This window comes from Crocuta crocuta, unplaced genomic scaffold, assembly GCF_008692635.1.
Source record: "Crocuta crocuta isolate KB4526 unplaced genomic scaffold, BGI_CrCroc_1.0 scaffold32, whole genome shotgun sequence".
Classification (NCBI taxonomy): domain Eukaryota; kingdom Metazoa; phylum Chordata; class Mammalia; order Carnivora; family Hyaenidae; genus Crocuta; species Crocuta crocuta.
Genome location: NW_027529424.1, coordinates 3,455,240 through 3,479,900, shown reverse-complemented (window position 1 = coordinate 3,479,900; position 24,661 = coordinate 3,455,240). Strand labels below are relative to the sequence as shown.

Sequence of the window (24,661 nt, the reverse complement as noted above, 5' to 3'; positions counted from 1 at the left end):
GAGCCCATCATGGAGCTTGGTCCCGTGACCCTGGGAATCATGACCTGAGCCAAAATTGAGAGACGCTCAACCAACTGAGCCAACCATGCCCCCTTGTTTAAGTATATATTTAGTATGACTGAACTCATGACCACATACGTGGTACTGAAGCCTTTTTTTTTTTTTGCTTAATTTTTATTTCATGTTCTTTTAGGGAAGATCCACCAACATGTTCTCAGCCAGACAGTGATGATGAAGCAGAAGAAATACAGGTTGGTTCAGAATAAAATAACCCATTCTGTAGACTGTTGTAATTCCAGTGATCCCTGAAATGGTTCTGATACTTAAATCTTAGCTTGTGTTTGGTAAAGTGAGAAATTACATGAAAATCTCACTTTAACATGAACTTTGTTTTCAGGAAAAGTTGTCTCTTATTTATGTATCATTTTTAGATGGAGCATTGCTTTTGGGAAGCCTGGTGCACTATCCACATTTAATATTTTGTTTCTGTCCTCTCCGCGCAGTGGTCGGATGACGAGAACACGGCTACGCTTACGGTAAGAGCAGAGCCGCGGCAGCGGGGACTCAGCCTCACCTATCACCTGGGGTGTCTCGGGATTTCAATGCAGATCTCGATAGATTTCCATTTACTCCATTTTCTTGTTGGCTTTTACTATTTTGGAAAATAACTTGGATCATTATTTACAGACAAACATGGCCTGCCCTTTTTTCCCCTTTGATTTCAAAGGAAATATTTAAAGTACATAGTTGGTGCTAGGACTTGTTTTTTTAAACTCTGAAAGAAGTAATCAAGTCTCACATTAGACTTGGAGGTTCCTAGATCTGTGGAACCTAGAGTAAAATCTATATTCACTTATTCGAGTATATTTAAATGGCATAAAAATTACATTACAGTTTCTTTCAAGTGAGAGTAGAGAAGTGTGTGCCTTTAACCAGTATCTTAGATGAAAATGTGGAAGTTGAGTATATTATAGTCTTTGAGGATAAGAATGCTGTTGTCTAATTCAACTTGAAATAGATTTTTAATAAAAATATTTTTAAAGGAATGAGTGAAGTAAAACATGTGTTTCTAAAAACATAGTGGGTAATGATACTTCTTATACCCTGAGGCAAAAGATGAAGGTTTTTATAAAATCCTCTGCTGATAGATGTAAAGTCACAATAAAGGAAACGAGTTTTAGGGGAGGTTATATTCTAATATAATTCTAAATAAGTAGATACTTTTGTTTATTTCAATGGAAGAGACCTGGTATGTACAGTACAAGAAAAGGAAGTGGAGGTGCCTAAATCTGTATATTTCCTTAGGTATAAAAAGCATGCCAGCATATGCAGAAAGGGAAAGTTTCTGTATTTTTCTTTTACTCTGGATATCATGCGGGCAATCACTTCTCTGTGCATGACAGTCCTGTTCAGTTAAACATACATGTTAGTTCTACCTACCATACTCAGGCACTGTAGTGAGTTCTGAGCAAAGATGAATTTGGGTTGCTTCCTGCCATTAGGGGGTTTATAAACCAGCAGGGAAAGATGCCTCCGTTTGTGGGTAGATGGCAAAGTTCTGTCAGAACAGACAATAGTTAGAATGGAGATCATCTAGAAATGTGTAAAAGGACCCTAAAAGGGGTAAGGATTACCACTTCTAACTCCTGTTATCTAATAGATGGATAGATCGGGAAATTAATAACTTACATGTATGTGCATCTACCAGAGTCTGTTCTCCAAGGCCTGGGAGCTGTGATGCAGTGAATCATGGTAGCAGTGAGCACACCATGTGCTTTGATTGTGGTTTCTAGACACCATTCTCCACTGAAAGAAATGGAAGCTCTTTGGAGAAAGTCAAGACCAGGGGTAGAAAAGTGAAGATGAACCTGTGACAGCTTGTGTCAGAAAGTAAGAAGGAGGCAGACATGACTAGTAGGACCTAAAGGCCAGCTTGGCTAGGCCAGCCCCCAGCCAGATAGCTGAGTCTCAAAACAGGGACATAGTGAAGTGTAACCATTTATTAAAATTAGAGTCTGTGATCTCCTACTAACAAATGGTTATATTAACTAAATGGAGCAGAAGGGAAAGGGCTTTCGGGTAGAAAAGGCACCAGATCAAAAATGTAGAAGGAATTGGAAATCACCATTTGGTAACTATCATAGTAATTGATGGAGTAGATGTTAAAACCAGTGGGTGAATATTTGATGAGAAAGAGGATACTTGCATATTCTAAAAATATTTCCACCAAAATTACTTACTAATTATAAAGAAGAAAATAGTGACCTTATAGAGGAAAGACATGGCACCAAGTGATCAAAGTTAACCTTGTCAGTGATGAGGCAGACCGACACTGTGTGCCTCCTGATAGGGTACACCAAGAAGGACACATCACCTACCAAAAATCCATAATCTAAATCTAATCACGAGGAAACAGCCAGCAAACTCAACATTTTGGAAATTATACAGAATGTCCGCCTTGTACTCTTCAAAAATGTCAAGGTCATGGAAGATAAAGAACAACAGAAAGAAGGATTAAAAGGTATTGAAGATATAAGACGGCTAAATGCAATGGTATGATTCTAGCTAGACTGGATCCTCAGTCAGAAGTTTTTCTTTTGCCGTAAAAGACATTATTGGGGAAATGGAATTGTGAATAAGATCTATAGATGAGATAATGGTATTCTATCTTTGCTAGCTCCCTCGTTTTGATAATTTTGCTAGATTATATAAAAGAATGTTACTGCTTTTTAGGAACCGTACTGAAGTATTTAGGGGTAAAAAGGCATTGGGACTTACACATCTTACTTTAAGAATGTAAGAAAAAAAGTTTTGCATTGGGACTTATACTTCTTTAAGAATGTAAAAAAAAAAAGATATGCGTGTGCATATCTATAAATGAATGCATATATTTGCATAGATCTATAAGAGAGATTCAGGGCAGAGAAGCACAATGCAGACGTGGTAAATGCTTGGGTGAAGAGTATACGGAAATTCTGGTTACTCTTCTTTTAAGGCTTCTGAAGGTCTGAAATTATTTCAGAACAAAAAGTTACTGAAGTCATGGGGTTTCACTGGGTGGAACTAGATGTTGTTGGGCAGGGGAACATTCATAGTAGAGCACTCCTAGTGGAGGAATAGGTTCCAAGGGTGGGAAATACAACGTATTGGCGAATGGTAGTAGTCCATTAACCTAGATACAAAGACATGGAATTAAATATTAAACCAGTCCAGGTGGGTAAATCTCAAAAGTGAGCGCTGTTTGCTGAAAGTGTACATATCAGTGACAGCAGTTATGTTAAATTTTTTTAATGCTATAATCTATGGTCAGTCCCGTGTACCATTAGTTATACAATCATGACCCTAGAAGAGAATATTCCCAAGTCTGTTCCCCGACGTTGGGAGGGGGAGGGGTTAGGATTAGGAAAGAGAGTCAGGAGGTAAGGAACTTCGTTTGTATTGTAACTTTGTTCCCTTAAGAGATTTAAAGGTTTAACGTCTGGGTTAAGTATACCAAATTGTTGAATGTATAGGTCCAGGGACATGAGTACATGTATGTTTTTGTGTTTTAAACATTTAAAAATGTTTAAATTTTAAACATTTCATGATTTGAAAAAAATTAGAAGAAATACCCTTTCTTAACGGGTATTGTAGTGTAGTTGAAAAGACAGGAGAGTTTGGATCCCAGAAGGTCCACAGATGTGGTAAAAGAGTAGATGTGATCTCAGGACAGGAACCTTTAACCCTGAAAACTGAGGTGTTTTGCATATTTAAAATCAACTCATTGAGCTATAAACTTAAAAGAATCCTTTTAGTTAAATCTGTTGAAAGACAGTTTTCAGAAAAAGGTAAAATCATGGCTCCCATATTGATATAAAACTCTTTAACACAGGTTGAAGGTTTTATGTAGCTCTTGAGGGAGCTAGGCAGGCAGGTATTTTAACTGGTTCCAAACAGAATCCAAAGAGACACCTTTGTAGATTAGAAATACTGAGATGAATATGTCAGTGTTTTGCCTCCCTCAAGGGTGGGAGGGAAGACAGCTGATTTCCTGTCAGCCGGGATAGAATTTTTCTGTCCAAAAGAAGTACTTTTCATTGTCATCATTTACCTACCATTCACCAAGCTGTAAAGCCGCTTGTCGACTTGGCTATAGGTCTTGTGCTCTTGGGTGCACAATACTGTCTTCCACCAAAGCACATCTTTTTCTCCACCGTATGGGAACTTTTCATAATTTAAATTTGTTTTCAGATCCTGATAGGATTTCCTAAAGTGGAATAATTTGAGGATATGAGGAACTCTTGTCATCTCTTAAAATTCGATATGTAAATCTAAAGCAATGTGAAATGTTGTGGGTTAGGAAAATTAAATTGTTTTGTCTTTGAAGATCAAATCCCTTCATATTCTAAAATTTGTGTAACTGCCATTCATCGAATATATTGCTACAGCAGATTTTAGAGAATCGTTTTTCTGGATAGAACCCCAGCGGAGACACCTCAGCAACTTCAGGGAATCATAAGGAAATTACTGGCTTAATAGAGATCCTGATTCCCTCTCATGGGGAGACCCAATGGAAAGTAAAGGATGCAAGGCCGTTACGCATTTTGAAAGCCTCTCTGAATGGTTGCAGTTTAATTTCCTGTCTAAGCTGAAGGTGCCCGACAAGGTGGATGTGGTGGCAGATACGAAAGGTGCTGCCAACCAGTTTAGATATCATAGACCTCTGGGTGTCCGGCCTGCTCTGATGTCTCCCTTTACTCACTAGCCTGTGGCTTAAAGCTGGTTTCTAGTTTGGGGAATAGGCCACCATTTTTGTAAACTGACATTTTTTGGTCTGTTTCCCAACCAAACTCTTGACACAGTTTGTTCCCTTTCGCAACTGGATTAGATCTTGGGGGTCAACAGAAGCCATTTGGTTCTTTGTGGACTGTTTAGTTGAGCTAATTCTAGACACATTCTTTTTTCTGTACTCTGGAGGAGTTGGTCATTACTGGGCTTTTTCAGAATTTGCAGTTGCCCAGTAGGGGGCGGCAAATGTAAAGGGATAATGTGCCGGTATTGACTTCATATTTTCATGTTCTGTCCCCTGCAGGCTCCACTTCGGTGTCTGTTACTCCCCTTTTCTCTACTCCTGTCCAAGTGCTCCCTAGGTAGTGACGTAAGGCTCACTGAAGAGCATTCCTTCACACATTTAGGACGTTTTGGTTACTTAAATAAAATATGCATTTTAAAGTCAACCAAAAAGGAAAGAACATTTTAACTTCACCAAGGTCCTATTTTTGAGTGTTGTTTATATTAAAACTTGTCTGGAAATAGTGGTGTTTAAATACAGCTAAGCACATCATTTATTTCTCACTCTCATGAAGCCTTTTGAGGATATGTCCAAGAATCTTTTCCTTTAGATGGAAAGGCTTCTGGCCCTTTAAATGGGAGGTGTTATTTCTGAACTTTGCACTATGTGTACAGGTGACATTCCATCTGTCTCTTTTCACTTCGTAACTATGGGTTCTGTAGATGTGAAGAGAACCATTCAGTCCTTCCTCACATCCCCAGATGCCTCATGATGTCTGTCTTTTTAGCTTTGTGGGCTTTGATGGTTTTGGAAAGTACCGTTTGCCATTTGGGCGCTTGTTATTTTTTTTCCCCCTTTGTGGTAAATATTTGACCATTGATTTTATTTGGCTCAGTTCAGAAATTCTGATAGTAATTTGTATTCTGACTTATTTTTAACATGCTTAATTGCTTAACCTTGAGATTTTGATCTTGTTTTCTATATTTATTATGATGTTACTGACGTGCCCAAATGCTTTCTCCTTTCTCTCTATAGGCACCAGAATTTCCTGAGTTCACCACTAAGGTCCAAGAAGCTATCAATTCCCTGGGGGGCAGTGTATTTCCTAAGCTTAACTGGAGTGCCCCAAGGGTAGGAACTCATCAGTAAATTTCTCACTGTTTGAGTATTCTTTGTTTTGTTATTCCTTTCTTTGTATATCCCCCACAGATATAATTTCATTCCTAATTCTAGGGAAAATACTGTGGAATTTATTTTTATTTTCCTCCTATTTTCCTGATTTGGCACTTTCCTGGATTTGTAAAATACTGTGTATTTTCTCAGAAGACAGTTGCAACTCATGTGTTGCCGATCATGCTAGGAACATGAGGAAACCCATTCTCTGCCCCTTTTCAAAACTTCAGCTGTTCAGTGTAACAGAGGAAATTTTCTCTTTTGAAAAATAATGAAAATGAAAATAATCACAAGACCAGGACGCCTGGGTGGCTCAGTCTGTTGGGTGTCCGATTTCGGCTCAGGTCGTATCTCATGGTTCATGGGGTTTGAGCCCTGTGTCTGGGTCTGTGCTGACAGCTCACAACCTGGAGCCTGCTTTGTATTCTGGGTCTCCCTCTCTCTCTCTGCCCCTCTCCCACTCATGCTCTGTCTCTCTCTCCTTCAAAAATAAACATTAAAAAAATAAATAAATAAAATGTCACAAGACCTAGAAATAGAGCTGTTTGGGAAATCAACATTTTCTTTAATTGTGTTTTATTATAATATTGCATTGACAAGATTTATTTTACATGAAGGTCTGCGGAAAATTTTGCTCTTTTTTCTAATCCAATAGAAAACAACTATGTCAGCAAAGCTCCTTTAAGGAATCAAAGGATTTTCAAAAATCATCTCATGTGCCTATCTTTGCTTATTCTAAAATAGGAGATAAATTCTACCTCATTTAGCCTGTAGTTTTACTTACTAAAACTAGTTACACATGTATACAATTAAATTTTTTTATATAATTTGAATTTTTCAAAGATCTATATGCTTGCTCCCCAAACCAGCAGACCCTAACACTTCTTTTCTTCACCATTTCTTCCTCCTGAGAGGCAACTGCTTTTAGATATTTCAGTGTGTTCTTTTGTTATTTTCTCCTCCTTTATACTTAGCTGTAGCTATAATACTCTTTTTTTTCCTTGAATAGTTTATTGTCAAGTTGGTTTCCATATGACACCCAGTGCTCATCCCAACAAGTGCTCTCCTCCATGCCCATCTCCCATTCCCCTCTCCCCCACCCCCATCAGCCCTCAGTTCTCAGCATTCAAGAGTCTCTCATGGTTTGCCTCCTTCCCTCTCCCCAACTATTTTTCCCCTTCCTCCCCATGGTCCTCCATTAAGTTCTTCCTAATCCACCTATACAGTGGTATAGGACAGTATCTGTCCTTCTCTGCCTGACTTATTTTGCTCAGCATAACACCCTCTAGTTCCGTCCATGTTGCTACACATGGCCAGATTTCATTCTTTCTCATTGCCATGTAGTGTTCCATTGTATAACACTCATTATTGTGACCCACTCGGGAATGAGAAGATTCTCCTCACTCCTCTCTCTTTCCCATTGCGTTATATTCTACTCTCCTTTGAGTAATAAGCATGTTTTCATTAGGTCAGGACTCCCTGTTTCTGATGTTAGGGTAATACAGACACTGATACATACTACACAGGATGATGTAGTTTTCTTTTTTTTTTTTTAAAGTGCTTTTTTATTTTGAGAGAGAGCTCCTGCACATGCACAGGTGGGGGGGCAGGGGGGGAGAGAGAGAGAGAGAATCCCAAGCAGGCCCTGCACTGTCAGCACAGAGGCTGGTGTGGAGCTCGATCTCACAAACCTTGGGAGATTACAACCTGAGCCACAATTAAAAGTTAGATACTTAAGTGACTGAGCCACTCAGGTGCCCCAGGATGACGTAGTTTTCTTATTCAACCTTTTGATTTCCCTGGAGTTCATGGTTTTCTATGTATAAACCTTTGTTTCAGTGGAGGGAAATCTGTGGTCAGTATACCATTTTCAATCAGAAGCTCATCATCTTTTTCATTGGGGGAAATGATAAAGAAGTTATTATAATGTCGTTGAGACTCATTTTTAGTTTGTAATAGAGCAGTAATTTGAATCATTCCTTACTGCTGACCTGGGCTGAGGCTTTCCACTTAAAATGGGTATATTATTTTAGTTTTGAGTCATTTATTTGTTCATTTATATTTTATTTATTCTGTGCCTACCATGTGCCACTGCTTTCTTTCACATAGTGTGGATAATTTTTGGATAGTTTTTTACAAACATTGATTTTCTCAAAATCCTATTCCTGTCCTGTGTCTGACCTATCGGAGAAGTATGCTGTGTAAGTGACTTAACTAGTCTGTCAGTTTTAGGCATGTTCTGCTAAGCTTTGTGCCTCACATGCCAGTTCTTACCTTTTTTTGCTTCATCTGTGTGAGACATTCACTGTGTAAAACTGCGATAAAACTGCAGATTGAGAGATGTGGGTCTGAACTCCAGTGCTCACACTTCCGGTGTCCTAACTTTCACTGCCCAGAGGCAAGAAGAGAGATAGGATCTCCTTTTTCTCAGAGAGTAGCTGGTCAGGCTTTCTTTACACCTTGATCGTTGAGCTAAGTGTCAGATTTCTATTTCTTCACTTCTCTTTTCATCATCAGGGAGAAAAACACAGGGAGGTGCTTGGGCCTGAGTGGGATGGTGAGGACCTTAACATGTGTGTTTGTAACCCAGTGCCCCCCCATGCCGTGGCCCTGCCCTTGGGTGTTTAGAAGTATAATTTGATTTGGACAATACAGCTAACGTGTCTTACCTCAACTTTTTCTTTAAATGTAATGTGCGTTATTGATTCTATATACAGACCTGAGCTTCATTCATAGCACCTAACTTGGAATGTACACTAAGTAGCACATGCTTTATCATTTAGGACGCGTACTGGATAGCAATGAACAGTTCTCTGAAATGTAAAACCCTCAGCGACATCTTTCTCTTGTTCAAGAGCTCTGATTTCATCACTCGTGACTTCACTCAGCCGTAAGTATGTCTCTTAATCTCCCATGTCAGCCGTTTCAGTACTTGTGAGAGGTTTCCTAAAGGTGAAGCCCCACTTGCAGCACCGTTCCAAACCACAGTTCCTTATCGCAGACCTATTAAAGCAAACCTTCCTTTTCCTTTGATAGTAAATTTTCCGTAGTGAATATTCCTAAATATCAAGGGCTTTCTTTATATCTTCCTGTTGAGTATTTTGATAATTTTTTTCTTATTGCAAAACTAATATATGCTCATCATAGAAAAACAAAATTAGGGATTCAAGCTAAATAAAGGCAGTGGAAGAGCACCCGTGATCTCACCACAGTTGGTTTTATATATTCCAGAATTCTTTCTACGCATACGTATAATAAAGATACACCTGTCTTTAACCATATTCTGATTTTTTAAATACAGAAATGGGATCATGTAGTTCATAGTGCTTAGTAGACAGCAATGTCTAACTAACATCTTTATGTGTCATTAAGTACTTGTATATCTTTGTTTAAAATTACCTTAGTGGTGTTCCACTGGATAGCTGTGGCATAATTTGTATATAGTTCTGCCTTGAATATCCCTGTGCTAAATTTTTATGCATGTCCCTAATTTTTTTTTTCCTTAGAGTAAATTTCTAGGAGTGGAATTTCTGTTTTCCTTTCTTTGCCACTTATTCTTAGCTAAAGAACTTGACCCTGTGCTGTCTGTATTGTAGGCAGTCAACACACTGTTGACCTGTCAATGGGCTCTTTATACTCTTGTTCTGTCATCAAATAGGTATTCTTTTAGATTTCCCATCCTAGCCATCTTTCCTTTCTTTTTAATTTTTTTTTTAATGTTTAGTTGAAAGAGAGAGAGACAGACAGTGCGCAAGCAGGGGAGGGTTAGAGACAGAGTAAAGCAGGCTCCAGGCTCTGAGTGGTCAGTCCAGACCCCGACGCGGGGCTCGAACCCACAAACTGTGAGATCATGACCTGAGCTGAGGTCAGACACTTCACTGACTGAGACACCCAGGTGCCCCTCCATCCTACCCATCTTATACAGACTGGTTAACTCACTTAAACTGATACTTAAACTGACCTCTAAAGTGAAGTATCTCACAAAATCCAGCCACTAAGCAGGTGAACAGGGGTGCAAACGCTGTGCGCACATGCCACTTCTTGCCCCTCCGTCCGTGTAGTTCGCCCTGCCATTTGCCCCATTTCAGCCTTCAATCCTTTTTTGAGGAGCCCGGCACCAAACAGTAAATTCACTGCATGTCAGTTGTGTATCTACCTGTTTACATCTGAGTTTGGTACCTCGGGCATTGACTTTAGTATTACAATAATCAAAAAATGAAGTTCAGTAATAATAAGTGGGTGTGGTCATATTGTAATTTTATTACAAAAGGGTTTTACCTGTATTGATGTTTTTGGTTCATTTACTGAGAAAAGCTTTATATCATTTTGATTCTTCATCATCTACCTTTTGTGATCATGCCAGCACAGATGTTATTAGGTGTTTGGTAGCCTTCGTTTTAGGTAGTAATGTAGTAATTACTATGCTGTAATATTGCAGTGTAAAATTGCACTGTAATACATTGTAGTAATGCAGTGGCATTTTCATTCTAGGAGAGAAGTGATTGCTCTCTTCTTTGTCCATTATAAAGCCTTTTTTTTAAGTAGGCTTTATGCCCAGTGTGGAGCCCAGTGCAGGGCTTGAAGTCACAACCATGAGATCAAGACCTGAGCTGAGATCAAGAGTCAGACACAGGGCGCCTGGGAGGCTCAGTTGGTTGAGCATCTGACTTCGGCTCAGGTCATGATCCCTTGTTTGTGGGTTTGAGCCCTGCATCAAGCTCTGTGCTGACAGCCTAGAGCCTGGAGCCTGCTTCAGATCTGTGTCTCCCTCTCTTTCTGCCCCTCCCTCTCTCTCTACCCCTCCCTTGCACTTTCTTCCTTCCCTGGTTGTGCTCTGTCTCTCAAAAACTAAAATTAAAAAGTCGGATGCTTAACCAGCTGAGCCACCCAGGCACCCCCTTTATAAAGCTTTTTGATATCTAATGCATTAAGTAAAGAGGCCTTAAAATATATTACATAAAAAATGTTCTGTATCGGTTAGTTTATCAGATATGGGCTGTCATGTACCTTTAATGCTAGTTGCATTGAGAGTATGAGGACATCTTTTCCTTTCCAAAAATAACTGTAAGTCACTTTTAATTCTCTGTGGCTGGTAGTTTTTACATCACCTTTGCAGTTTGGTGAACTCATGCTTCTTCCTACCCTGCCTCTCCTCTCTGTTCTGTGCATGAATCTAACTGGGACTCCCATAGAAGATGGAAATACCAGTCGGTGGTTTTGCATTCTATACTCCGATTTTTGCGTAAGAGGCAAATAAAGTCAGCAAGTGAATTTGAGGCCCCAGATTAAGAGCGTTTACCCCTAGAATACCATCCTTCTCTTAGTCTAAATAATTGAAGTCCGCAGGAGCAAACCTCCAGCACTGAGCTTGCAGCCTTTCATCTGGGTGGCTCTGAGTAATCACCCATTTCTGGAAACATTCGTCGGTAGTAAGCTGCATGCCAGTAAGTCTTGTCACCGCATAGAAATCCTTATTGATAGGATCTCTACCGAAAAATGAACTTGTGTCATATTAGGCCTTTCAGGACCCCTTAAAGGTTAAATTAGGAGTATAAATCTTTAAAGTGGACAGCATTGTATCAATGATTTAATCTCTCCTGTTGGCTAGAAAATTGAGACCTAAATCTGTTTAGTAATTTGATTGCACAAGCTAGTTACTAGAGCCCAAACCAGAATGTGATTTCAGTAACGTCATTCTAAATGTTTCCTGTATTTTCACTCAATAAGGTGATAAATGCCTCCTTATAAAAATGCTTCAAAATAAAATACAGGGAAATGTTATAAAGAACTTAATTTTATGTTAACTAACTTAATTATTAAATAATATTTAATGTCAAATAATTAAATAAAAATTATTTAATAATAATTAAATTATTAATATTTAATAATTTAAATTAAATTATTAAAACAAAATATATTTTATATATTAAATATAAAAATATTAAATAATTATAATATTATAATAATAAATGTTAAGTGTAGACTGTAATAAGACATTATGGGATATTATGTAATCTGTGATAGGTCTAAGATTATATAATATTATGAAAGTGACATGTTGCTTATACTATTTCAGGGCTTGCCTCAAAAAAAGAAACAAAGACATTATAGTCAACAGACGGCCAACTCAAAGCACTTTACACATGCAGAGTTTTAAAAAGTAGATTATTCAACAAGGACTCTGGAGCTTGGGTGTTTTTAGGGTTGTGTGAGCAGGTCTTCAAGGCCTCCAGGGGGACCCCAGTTCTCTGTGTTTATGCAACCCTGTCCTTGGCTTGCTGGCTTGGAATCGGGGATTATCACCTGACGGTTACTCGATTGCTGCTGTGGTTCTGAGCATCACGTGGAGACCTGACAGTATCTCAACCGGAAATAGAAGGGGTAGTGTGTTTCCTCTTACTCTTCTCTGTATGTGAGCAAGTAGAGCATTCTGGAAGCTTCCCAGGAGACTTCCTGTCAGGCTCATTGGTCACACAGTGTGACCCAGCCTAATCCAGCGATTGTCAGGGAAAGAAATGCCGTGACTGGTTTAGACTGGGGACCGTCAGACGTTAAGCACCCATCAGAATCACCTGATGGGTTTGATGCAACACTGAGTGCTGGTCCCTCCCTGAGTTTCCGGTTCACTAGGCTGGGAACGGGGCCCAAGAAGATAATTTCTAAAACGTTCCCAGGCTATCCTGCTGATGCTTGGGCAGGCCCACATCTTGAGGACCACAGACATTAACCAGCACGTGCATCCCTGGCATTCTGGAGGGGACTGAGAATGCAAGTGCTTCCTGATCTGTTAGAAAATGGAGGCTAGGAAGAGCTAGAAGGAGACTAGTAATGTCTGCGCAGCTGTATTCTGAGACAGAATGTGAAATGCTCTTCTTTTTCCTGTTCCTCAACTGGTTCTTGTACACAGGAAGCTTTAAAAAGTGGAAGTTAAAGTGTGACACTTGGGAAGCAGTGTGGCTGCAGTGTACTCACTGAGCAAACTATTTGCCCAGATGTAAACATTTTACGTGGTTAGATTTGTTAAATCTCACGGCTCTTTCAGTAATTATTTTATTGAGTAGCTGTCACTTCAGTAGGCTAAGGCAAGAAAAGAATATTTGCTTTTCAGTTGGCATTTAGAAGAAAGGGCTGAGCGAATCAAAAAATTAATCCATAAATATTTCTCTGAGGGACTTGTCACTTATGAGATAGATTTGACTAGAGGTCAGGAAATTTCGCTTGGCTTAGTAACTTAACTCCACCATGCTCGATGTAATTTGTATGCATTTTTAAGATTATTACAAAACTGGTTATTAAGCCTAAAATTCAGTAGTCTCAAGTAAAATTTTGTGTGCAAGTTGGACCTAATAGAACCTGTACCTTTGTGATTTAAAAAAAAATGTTTTTTATGTTTGTTTATTTTTTGAAGGAGAGAGACTCAAAGCATGAACAGTAGAGGGGCAGAGAGAGAGAGAGAGGCACAGAATCCTAAGCAGGCTCCAGGCTCTGAGCTGTCAGCATAGAGCCCCATGCAGGGCTCGAACTCACGAGTTGTGAGATCATGACCTGAGCTGAATTTGGTCCCTCAGCCAACTGAGCCACTCAGGTGCCCCTTTGCCTTGTGATTTTTAAGGCCCATTTAATTAGGTGACACTTTGCTACTGTGGATTGTATTAATTTTAGATAGCATATTTTATCTCTTTTTGAAGAAAAATTTTGGAAATTCGAATGAACACACCCAATTACCCTTCCTTCAGTATCATTTTATTTATTTTATTTTTATCTTTCCTTTTCTAGCACTGGTGAGATCTGAAATGGATCTGTGCACCAGTGCTCCTGACTTGGCCCCTCACAAACAGTAAAGTCTGCACCCCCAGAGCTTGGGTGCTTCATGGCCCCTGGCTCTGCATTTTTCTTTTCTTTTTTATTCTACCTGTGATTTACACTTTTTCTTATACTTAATAATTGTTTCCTGGGAGGTATAATGTAACCTTTCAAGTTTTGAAAAAAGCTTACTGATGAGAATTGTGCTCTTGTAAACATCCAGGGTGGTATGCCCCTTTAAAGCATTAATGATTGTGTTTACTGCCATTTCAGAAAACTTTAGTGATGGTGTTTTCTCACTACTTAATAAAAATGATGAAACTGTGATCTCAGTCAGTGGACTTAGGCTATACTAAGTTGCCGAGAGTAAATTCACTCAGGTAATATTCTCCAAGTTTACCAATTCTGTGATTCTCCACTCCCCTACCTGCCATGTGACTGGCGCTGATTACAGACCACATCATTTGAGTAGGTAGTATGGTAAATCTGTATCTCCAGTGCCAGAATCTCAGCCCTTACCCCCAACAAATAGGATTTGTCTTCAACTTCAGTGTTTTCCACTGGTGTAGTCACTGGTTTTCATCTCCCTCTAGCTCTTTCTTACACAGTGTATTCCTTAATGGGAGCGCTGCTCAGCATGGTGCGGGTACGTGTATCCTTTCTCTTCCTCTCTTCCTTTCCTTATAACAGACGTGGGACACCTCGTGCGNGTATTCCTTAATGGGAGCGCTGCTCAGCATGGTGCGGGTACGTGTATCCTTTCTCTTCCTCTCTTCCGAATTTCCTTATAACAGACGTGGGACACCTCGTGCACTGTCTTCTGCACGCTAGATCAATACATCCATGTTTTCCTGATTGTACTCCCCTGTTCCACACATCCATGTCCTTATCATTGAATGTATTTACTCTCTTTTGATGTGTGAAGTATTGGGAACAGCATAATAAAAACTCGCCAATCACAGTTAGGAGGTTCACAGAAAAAAAAGGTCAATCTTAAGACATGTTTAGGGCATAATGATTAGGCCTGTTGATACTCAGACCTCTTGGCCGGTGGGAAATGCAACCTTATTTTAAGTCAAGGGAATGATGTGGGCAGTAGCTTGAGTAGAAATGAAGGACACAAAAGATGGCCCTCTGCCTGCCATCATCTGGTGGCCAAGCACAGCCCCTGCAGTTTGGGGCTAGGTCCTTTTATTTCGTTTCCTTTTTAAAAATTCGGATCTAGAACATTACTCCAAAAATTTCCTGTTAACTAATTTAAAAATGTATTAAAAACCACTGGTGTAATTTCATAGCAGCTTTCATCAGAATAGACTTTGGGTTTTCTTGCCTTTTTTTTTTTTTCCAAAATAAAATCTTTATTTTTGTATATTGAGGATTTTTTTAAAGTTTTTAATTCCCATTGTAGGGAATGTAACGATCATCACTTAATAACACTTGTGTTTCAGTTCTAATGGATAGCTAGGGGGAACTGTGGTTACAATTCAGTACAGGAGCGTTCTTTCTGTCCAGACTGGGAAGCAGCGACTTTAATACTACTTTCCGTTGTTACCTTGTTGAAAATTTCAATCAAAGAAATCATCCAAGTTAAAATAAAATACGAATGCAGGAAAAAATTAAAAAAAAATCAACATGCTCATAAGTATATATGAAAATGACTATTAAGTGCTAATCTAATAATAGCTAGGCCGTTCAGGTTGGCAGAGATCTTCAAATGAGATTCAAATTGTCTTATTTGTAATTGTAAAAGAACTTTAAGAAACTGATCATTAATTTCTGGTTCTAGCTAGGTAACAGGCTAAGATAACTTGGAAAATCTTTTGTTACAGGTATCTAAAAATGCTAGATAAAATATGAACTATAACACAAAAATGTAAGGCACAGCTGAATTCACAAGAAATAAAAGGCAATCCCAGCTGCAAGAAGTGGAAAGAGGGTGGACAATCAGAGGGTTAGGTGGATAAGCCTTTTAGGGACGGTTATCAGAAATGATAAGGGACATAACCTTTAATCCCTTCCTGGGACTGGAGGCCAAGCATTAAGCCAATATAAAGTGAAGTTCTGGAAAAGAAACCCTTTTGCACCTCCACTAAAGGATGAACTAGAAAACAGTTTATCCACTGACACAGAGACAGGGAGGCAGGACTGAAACCCCTTGCACTTTGGGTTTTGCATTTTAAAATGTTGAGACCTCAGGCCTGTCCCTTGCAACAAACTTGGAGTACCAATTCAAACCACCTGCCTGGTTGGAGGTCTCCTACTAAGACATTAATGTAAAAGTCAGTCCTCAGCCCTCGAATCATTTTACCCTTGAGGCACCTAGAAGATGCAAATACAAAGTGCTCTGGAAAGACTTNACTATTAAGTGCTAATCTAATAATAGCTAGGCCGTTCAGGTTGGCAGAGATCTTCAAATGAGATTCAAATTGTCTTATTTGTAATTGTAAAAGAACTTTAAGAAACTGATCATTAATTTCTGGTTCTAGCTAGGTAACAGGCTAAGATAACTTGGAAAATCTTTTGTTACAGGTATCTAAAAATGCTAGATAAAATATGAACTATAACACAAAAATGTAAGGCACAGCTGAATTCACAAGAAATAAAAGGCAATCCCAGCTGCAAGAAGTGGAAAGAGGGTGGACAATCAGAGGGTTAGGTGGATAAGCCTTTTAGGGACGGTTATCAGAAATGATAAGGGACATAACCTTTAATCCCTTCCTGGGACTGGAGGCCAAGCATTAAGCCAATATAAAGTGAAGTTCTGGAAAAGAAACCCTTTTGCACCTCCACTAAAGGATGAACTAGAAAACAGTTTATCCACTGACACAGAGACAGGGTGGCAGGACTGAAACCCCTTGCACTTTGGGTTTTGCATTTTAAAATGTTGAGACCTCAGGCCTGTCCCTTGCAACAAACTTGGAGTACCAGTTCAAACCACCTGCCTGGTTGGAGGTCTCCTACTTAGACATTAATGTAAAAGTCAGTCCTCAGTCCTCGAATCATTTTACCCTTGAGGCACCTAGAAGATGCAAATACAAAGTGCTCTGGAAAGACTTTGGCAACCCAGGCCTTGGGGGACGCTCAGAGAAATGAGCTGCACCAAATAGGCGCTCAGGGCAAAAATACAGAAACACATGAGGAAACAGTACACCAGCCCTCCAGAGGAAGTAGAGCTGTACGAATTTAAAAACAGAAGTCTCAAAGATAATATAAAGGAAGTGTTTTAATTAATTAAACTCCTAAAACGAATCGAGACTCTTAGAACAAGTTTAAGTTTCATTAATTCATATAGAAGGATTGTAAAAATTCTGGTGTTGTTAGTACTGTAATTATGTTACTCATTTTTGCTCTATAAACCTGTCTTCTCCAGAATGTAAATGGAATCTAAATATTCACACACAGTGTTCTTTGCAGCATTTCAGCTGAGCTCCTGAAAATGTTGTTACTGACTGTCTCTGCACTCTGCCCGTGGAGGGTCTGTCCTGGACCATCTGGCTAATCATCTTAATACGAAAAAGCCTTCTACAGTAATCTCACATACCCTAGACGTTCTCAGGTCTACCTTTTGAAACCAGTCAGGCTCTGTGCTGACAGCTCAGCCTGGAGCCTGTTTCAGATCCTGTGTCTCCCTCTCTCTGGCCCTCCCCTGCTCATGCTGTCCCTCTCCCTCTCTCTCTCAGAAATAAATAAAAAGTTAAAAAAAATTAAAAAACATTAGACAACAAAGATCTGGGTCTTGGAATTGTGCCTTTTGGGTTTCCTATAGTGTTTAAAAATAGGTAGATATAGAACCTTAATCCACCTTGTTCTTCATAGGATATTATAAGATCTATCCTCTGTTACCAGATTTATAAAACGTATGGCACCCACATGATTAAAATCACATTTCAAAAATACACATGGTCCTAGTTCTGTGACTACACTAACTGTCAAGATAATAATACCCTGTTATTTTGTCCTTCGTCTTCTCTCTCCTTCCATCTCCCTGTATGTTGTAGATACAGTTACCTGGGTGGCTCAGTTGGTTGGGCAGCCGAGTTCGGCTCAGGTCATGATCTCACAGTTCATGGGTTTGAGCCCCGTCTCGGGCTCTGTGCTGACAACCAGCTCAGAGCCTGGAGCCTGTTTTGGATTCTGTGTCTCCCTCTCCGTCTGACCCTCCCCTTCTCACGCTGTCTCTCTGAGAAATAAGCAAAATGTTAAAAAAAAAAAAAACAGGCAGTTATTTCAATTGTATCATGATAATGAACTATTGGTTAGTTGGAAGCTAGAGTTTTAACTTTTTTTCTAGAGTTGGAATGGACAGAACGTTAAGTGTGTTTCAGGTGTACCACATGACGATTCCTTATTTGTATGTGTTCCCAAATTACTACTAAGGTAAACTTGAATCAGCTTCTTATAAAAGCAATACATGTACACTTGGTACTTTTATGTGTTTTTTAATTCTTAAAATTAAAAGTCAGAATTAAAGTATGTAGGTATATGTGTTTTAAGGAGAAATGAAAAATGTTTTAAAGGTAGAAGGAGTTTTTATAATAGGATTCATAAAATAACTAGCTTTTTTTCTAATTGTTTAGACTAAAACTAGGAAAAAACATGAATCCTTTGAAATGAAAAGTTTATCCTGTGGAACTATTAAAAAAGATGAACAAAGACTTTTATTTAGATGCATGTGGTATTTGTGGTATTTTGTTGTGTTGTGTTGTCTGTTTTTGCTGATATCCAGGAGCTTCAGCAGCCGCTGGAGGACCTTTGTCCATGTGGGTTTCTTCCCCTCCCAACCATTTACTTGATCTCTCTTCTTTCAGAGTCTTGGTCTCCCCATGTGGATATTCATAGCACTTTCTCATAGGATTTTTGGAAGGATTAAATGAGATAGCAAATGTAAGATCCTCCCTGTGGTGCCCATTCACGAATACAGGGAAAACCTACTGCTTTTTAACAAAGCACATTGGGTGTACTTTCCTTTGTAATTCGGGTTTTATCAACTGATGCCCAATGGTTAGTGGGGATTAAAGTTTTTTTCTGAGGACCTCAGCCAACCAAATAAATTAGAATTGTTACTGTTTGTAGTATAGGTCACAAAAGCTTTTCAAACTCAATTTTACTTTACATTGCTTAAAAGAGATCTTTAAAAGTAATTTTTGTTTCATGTGTGTGGGGTTTTTTTTGTTTGTTTGTTTGTTTTTGTGACGGTTTTTCCGCACCGCAAGCTTTGCTCACTCTTTGTTAGTGTTCTCCAAGGTTCTGTCATGTGCCTGAGGTGGTCCCTTCTATTACTTCTCCACTTTCTCTCTCATATCTGTGTGATTACCTCCCCTCCTTCTCTTTGAGTTTCTTAATTTACAGTTGCTTCCTAGACATCTCTGTGTGGTTCTCTGAGATGTCTCCAATTCTCCACCTGCAAACATAGTTCTTCTCTCCCATCTTTCGCTCCCCCATCACCTTTTCTCTTGGTCGCAGTGAATGGCATTCCCATCACCTGCCAGCCAGTCATCAATGACTGTCATCCCAACCTTTTTCTCCCTCACCCCTCAATTTCACAAGGGCACCAGGCAATATTGGCTTTGCCTCTCAGTGTCTCTAGTGCTTTTCTCCTTCCCTGCTCCCACTGCGACAGCTAGACCCTCATCTCTCCCCAGGGCGCTTGGTTCTCTGCCTCCCTACCTGCCACTCCTCTGCCCAAGCTATCCAGGACCACTGCCACAGTGAAAGCCCTCCCCTGTTTAGAAACTTCTAGTGCTCCATTGTCTGTATAATAGAGTTCAGCCTTCCTAGAGACACGTAAGACCCTTCGCAATCTGCATGCTCCTCCTCATCCAAAATTTCTCTCCAACCTCATCTTTTTTCCTTTAATTGGAGTCTAGTTGACACAATGTTGCATTAGTTTCAAGTGTGAAACAGTGAATTAGGAAGTGCGTTTTATGGTCTGCTGACCGGACGTGTAGCTGCCGTCTGTCCCCGTACAGCGCTATTACAGTGGCACTGACTGGATTCCCTTTGTTGTGCCTCTTACCCTCTGACTTCTCGTTCTGTAACTGGAAACCTGTACCTCCCAGTCCCCTTCAGTTTTTGCCCGTCCCCCCACTGCCCCCGCTTCTGGCAACCATCAGTTTGTTCTCTGTATTTATGAGTCTGTTTCTTATATGAGTCTGTTTCTGCTTTTTGTTTGTTTAAACCCCATATCTTCTTCTATCCATTCAGGTATCAGTGAACACTTAGGCTGCTTCTGTATCTTAGCTGTTGTAAATAACACTGCAATACGCATAGTTGTGCATGAATCTCTTAATTAATATTTTTGCTTTTCTTTGAGTAAATACCCAGTAGTGGAATTACTGGATCACATGGTAGTTCTACTTTTAATTTTTTGAAGAACCTCCATACAGTTTTGCACAGCAGCTGTGCCAGTTTGCATTCCCACCAGCGATGCGCAAGGTCTGTAAGCCCGTCTTCTGGCATCTTGCACTCCTATCAGCACCTTCCATTTCCACCAGCGGTGCGCGGGGTCTAAGCCTGTCTTCTGGCACCCTGCCCTCCCCATCAGCACGCATCTGCAGTAGTTCTCTGCATACTGCACGGCCATTCTCATTTCTCTTCTGGCTTTAGCACATGCTTCCCTCTGCCTGAAATGTGAACCCTTCCCTTCCTGCTGAGTAAAACCTTGTTGACCTCACTCCCCCCTACACAATAAAAAGCTAATCCATTTTTCCTTTGTGCTGCCAGAGTATTTTTATTTTTACTCAGTGTTTTAAATTTTTTGTCTACTTGTTAGGCTTTCCTGACTAGACTAACCTCCTAAAGAACAAGGGACTTAAGTCATTTTAGCATTTCTGATGTCTAGCCAGTCCTTGGCATAGGGAGGTATTTAATAAAGGCATTTAGAAAATCCATGAAAAATTGTTCATGAAACAGAGGATTTTTAATGTGGGAAGCAGTTTACTTAATGAAGGAATAAGTAGTTCTACCAAATATTTTTTTTAATGGCATGCAGGAGGATTAGATTATAACTTTGTGTGGCTTTAGACGGTAGAGTTAATGTCAGCAGAGACGTAGACTTCCGATGTAGCCATAAAAAAGAAGGCCAGGAGTACTGTAAAACTGCAGTGCCATCCTGCCTTCATTTGGAATCTATCATTAGATACTCTGAGTTGTACTCCTGGCTTGTTCACTAAATTTGGTCTTTTCTGGGTCTAAGTTTCTTTGTTTTTTTTTTTGATGGAAAAATGAAAGTAGCAGTAGCTTATATGGTTGTTTTGAGGACTCGTGAAATAACATCTCAGGGTGTGTCAGCTAATGTCTGACGTTCAATAGTGCTTCATAAATGTTTATTGGATTTGAATTAGCCTCCTGTTTCTGAATGCTTCCAGTAAAATCTTAACTCTCACACTGAATGTAAGTAATGTGTGTACATAAACTGGCACCATAAAAAAGATTCAACTGCCTTTTTTTCTCTTAAAGATTTATTCATTGTACTGATGATTCTCCAGATCCTTGTATAGAACATGAGGTAAGAATTTACTTTTTTAATCTTGATGAAATTGATAATCCTAGTTGAAAATGTATGGAAAATTGCTGTTTATTCTTAAGCAAAATGAATAATTTTTTTGGATCAATTTCTCTGATAGTCTAGAAGCACTGAAGTTTTAAATTTATGAAAAATGTATACAAATGTATACACACATGCATGCAAAGTACATATATACTATAGAATGTTCATATTTTGTAATAAAACAAATAGCTTTTACCCACCATCTGGCTTAACCTGGGTCAACTTTTTATCCTGGTATATGAAGAAAAATAGTGATCATCATTTTACCGTTTAGGCCCAGTGGCCCTTTTTATTTTTTTATATTGTTTATTCATTTGGCAAATTACATACAGAAGTAAGAATGAAAGAATAGTGAAAAATGTTATTAGAAATAGCTATAAGAATTCAAACCTAGCAAACCTAAATTTGTATTTCATATTTTCCTTGTTTCAGGGTATTTTACACCCCCCTCCCCCAACGCCCATCCCAATGTCAGCTGTTAACCGGTGAATCTGGAACATACTTTTCTTTGAAATCCTGACTCCATGTTTCAGTTACATCCCTGATGGGCTCTTGGTCATCATTACCCCTGGTTCTTCTTGCCTTTGGCTTCTCAGAATGTGATACTTTTGAAACCTTGATAGCTCATAATTTGTTGAAGAGAGTAGCCATCCTGCTCCATAATTACAAACTATTTGCATTTTGGGATTTATGACAGGAATTAGAATTAGTCCAGTGGTCTTTTTATTTATTTATTTTTTTAATTTTATTTTTTTAATTTTTATTTATTTCCAGAAGAGAGAGAGAGCGTGAGCAGGGGAGGGTCAGAGAGAGAGGGAGACACAGTCTCCGAAATAGGCTCCAGGCTCTGAGCTGGCAGTCAGCACAGAGCCCGACGCGGGGCTCGAACCCACGAACCGTGAGATCATGACCTAAGCGAAAGTCGGATGCTTAACCGACTAAGCCACCCAGGCGCCCCTCCAGTGGTCTTTTTAAAAAAAAATTCTTCATTGTCTGTTTGCTTCCAGTCACTTTTGTATACACGTACTTTCAGAACTTGTCCCTGACTCACCGTATCAAGTATTGAGTGTGTATTGCTGTGTCTCCTGCGATCATGCTATGGTGTGGGACAGTTAATTTACTCTCTACCAGGCCACCGGACTGGATCTCTTAGTACTTGTAGTTGAGTTTTTTATGTATCATTAGTGGCGTTTTTCTGACTTAATAGCACAGTATGAGCATTTTCCCACATCATTAAACATTTCTTATAACATTATTTCTGTGTATATATCATGTTCATATCACTTGCTTCATTGAACAAACATCTATTAAACACCTGCCTTATCTTATTACTTGTTGCTTGAAAACACAAAGTGACAAAGATTGTTCTCTAGTCTTGCCCTGAGTCATGATCTTTGTTGAGATGACATCTTCTGTCTCCAAGATTCATTTTGCCAGCAATTTGCGCTTTTATTACTTTTTTGGGAACACACCATCGTCATATTAATGCATAGGGTTTAAAACTCAGTTTTAAAAGCTCAGGAAAGTAATATTAGAGTAATAAAAATGAAAAAAGTTCTAAGCAGAATCCTGTGTAATCGTGTATTCCTTCTGTGTATATTTAAAAAGATATGTACATGTATTCCATGCCCATGTATTCGTAGATTACTTCTGGAAAGATATGTGAGACATTACCTCTGAGGAAGAGGACAGAGGGACTGCATGTGATGGTGGGGGCTGGGAGCAGAATTCTCACCTTTTACCCTCATGTATTTTTTTTAATTGACTACAGTGTATGTGCTACCTGTCCAAAACATTTCAGTAAACATTATGCAAATTCTTCAGAAAACTAATGTTTACACAATTGCCTATTTCTTTGTTGCTTAAATAAAAATTACTGTGTTTGCCAATATCAGCTTTTTTTTTTTTTTTTAATTTATATTTTGAGAGAGAGTTGGGTGGGGAGAGGGAGAGAATCCCAAGCAGGCTGTGTGCTCAGAGTGCAGAGCCAATGTGGGGCTGGAACTCGCAAACCGCAAGATCATGACCTGAGCTGAAGTCGGGTGTTTAACTGACTGAGCCACGCAGGTGCCCCAGTATCAGCTTTTAATATATGACAGTGGTGTAATTTTTTAGTTTGGGGTTCTTCATTTAATAATTCAGTTCTTTTTTAAACATATGGCACATAAAAAGCTTGACCAAGAGCTCATAATAATGAAAATTGAAATCAGTGCATTTAAAAATCTTAGACATATTTTAACAATGTAGGGTTTTTAAAAATTTTTTTAATGTTTTATTTATTTTTGAGAGAGAGAGACAGCGTGAGCAGGGGAGGGTCAGAGAGAGAGGGAGACACAGAATCTGAAAACAGGCTCCAGGCTCTGAGCTGTCAGCACAGAGCCTGACGCAGGGCTCGAACCCACGAACCGTGAGATCATGACCTGAGCCAGAGCTGGACGCTCAACAGACTGAGCCACCCAGGTGCCCCAATAGTGTAGGTTTTTTTTTTCTGAAATGTTTTTATTTATTTCTGAGAGAGAGAGAGCATTAACAGGGGAGGGTCAGAGNACCACCCAGGCGCCCCAATGTAGGTTTTTTGTTTTTTTTTAAGAGAAGCAATTTACTATCAAAAATTTTAAAGTGTAAGAAAATATGATTCAGTGTTAGCATTTTGGCATTTAACTTCCCTTTCTTGAGATATGTGTATGCATGTATTTATATGCTCTCTTCATTAAATATTTTGCATTTTGAGCATTTTTCCAGTTCAGTAGCTATTTTTTTATATCAGGATTTTTAGTGGCTGTTTATCTTATATATTTGCTGTTTTACTTTGTAACATTCCTTAAGTACCTGCTAGTTACTACACTTGCAGTGGGACCAAAGATGAGTAAGACCCAGTTCCTTGCCCTTAAGGAAGTTGCTGGTGAGGAGGAAGGAGAGACTGATATCAGATTATCATGGTACAGCTTGGTCTGTCTGGTCTTCTGTGGAATGTTAGGTACCAGAAACTGGGAGCACAGGATATGGAAAGGGAGAATACTGGGCACACTGGAGGGAATCCCAGGAATGAGGCTCTGAGTAATTCAGGTTCCATCTCTTAGGTCCTAAAGGGCAGAGAGGTATAAGCCAGGCGTGTGCCAGGAAAAAGGAGGCTGGAGACACTGGCCACTTATTAGAATTATTACTTCACAAGAATAAGACTAGTCATTTTCTTCCATTTTACAAAAAGACTGAGGAGCACACATTTGTCAACTATACTATTTATAAAATTGTATCAGTTCAATAGCATATGAGAATTTATACATGTTAAATAATTATGGTAGTAGAACCCATTTATGACTTGTGCCGGTGGTAGAATTGTTTTACTTTAAAGTAGTGGGAAAATC

General features: G+C 39.2%; 1 protein-coding gene across 1 annotated transcript in view; it reads left to right on the top strand.

The window, feature by feature from the left end:
* The window catches only part of CDC123 (cell division cycle 123), a 60,980-nt gene that overhangs the window by 18,328 nt on the left and 17,991 nt on the right, over positions 1-24,661 (top strand). The window contains exons 3-7 of the mRNA XM_077758511.1: positions 194-251; positions 504-536; positions 5,807-5,902; positions 8,728-8,834; positions 21,206-21,254. Of these exons, the coding sequence (XP_077614637.1) occupies positions 194-251; positions 504-536; positions 5,807-5,902; positions 8,728-8,834; positions 21,206-21,254 (343 nt within the window). The remainder of the gene's footprint in view (positions 1-193; positions 252-503; positions 537-5,806; positions 5,903-8,727; positions 8,835-21,205; positions 21,255-24,661) is intronic.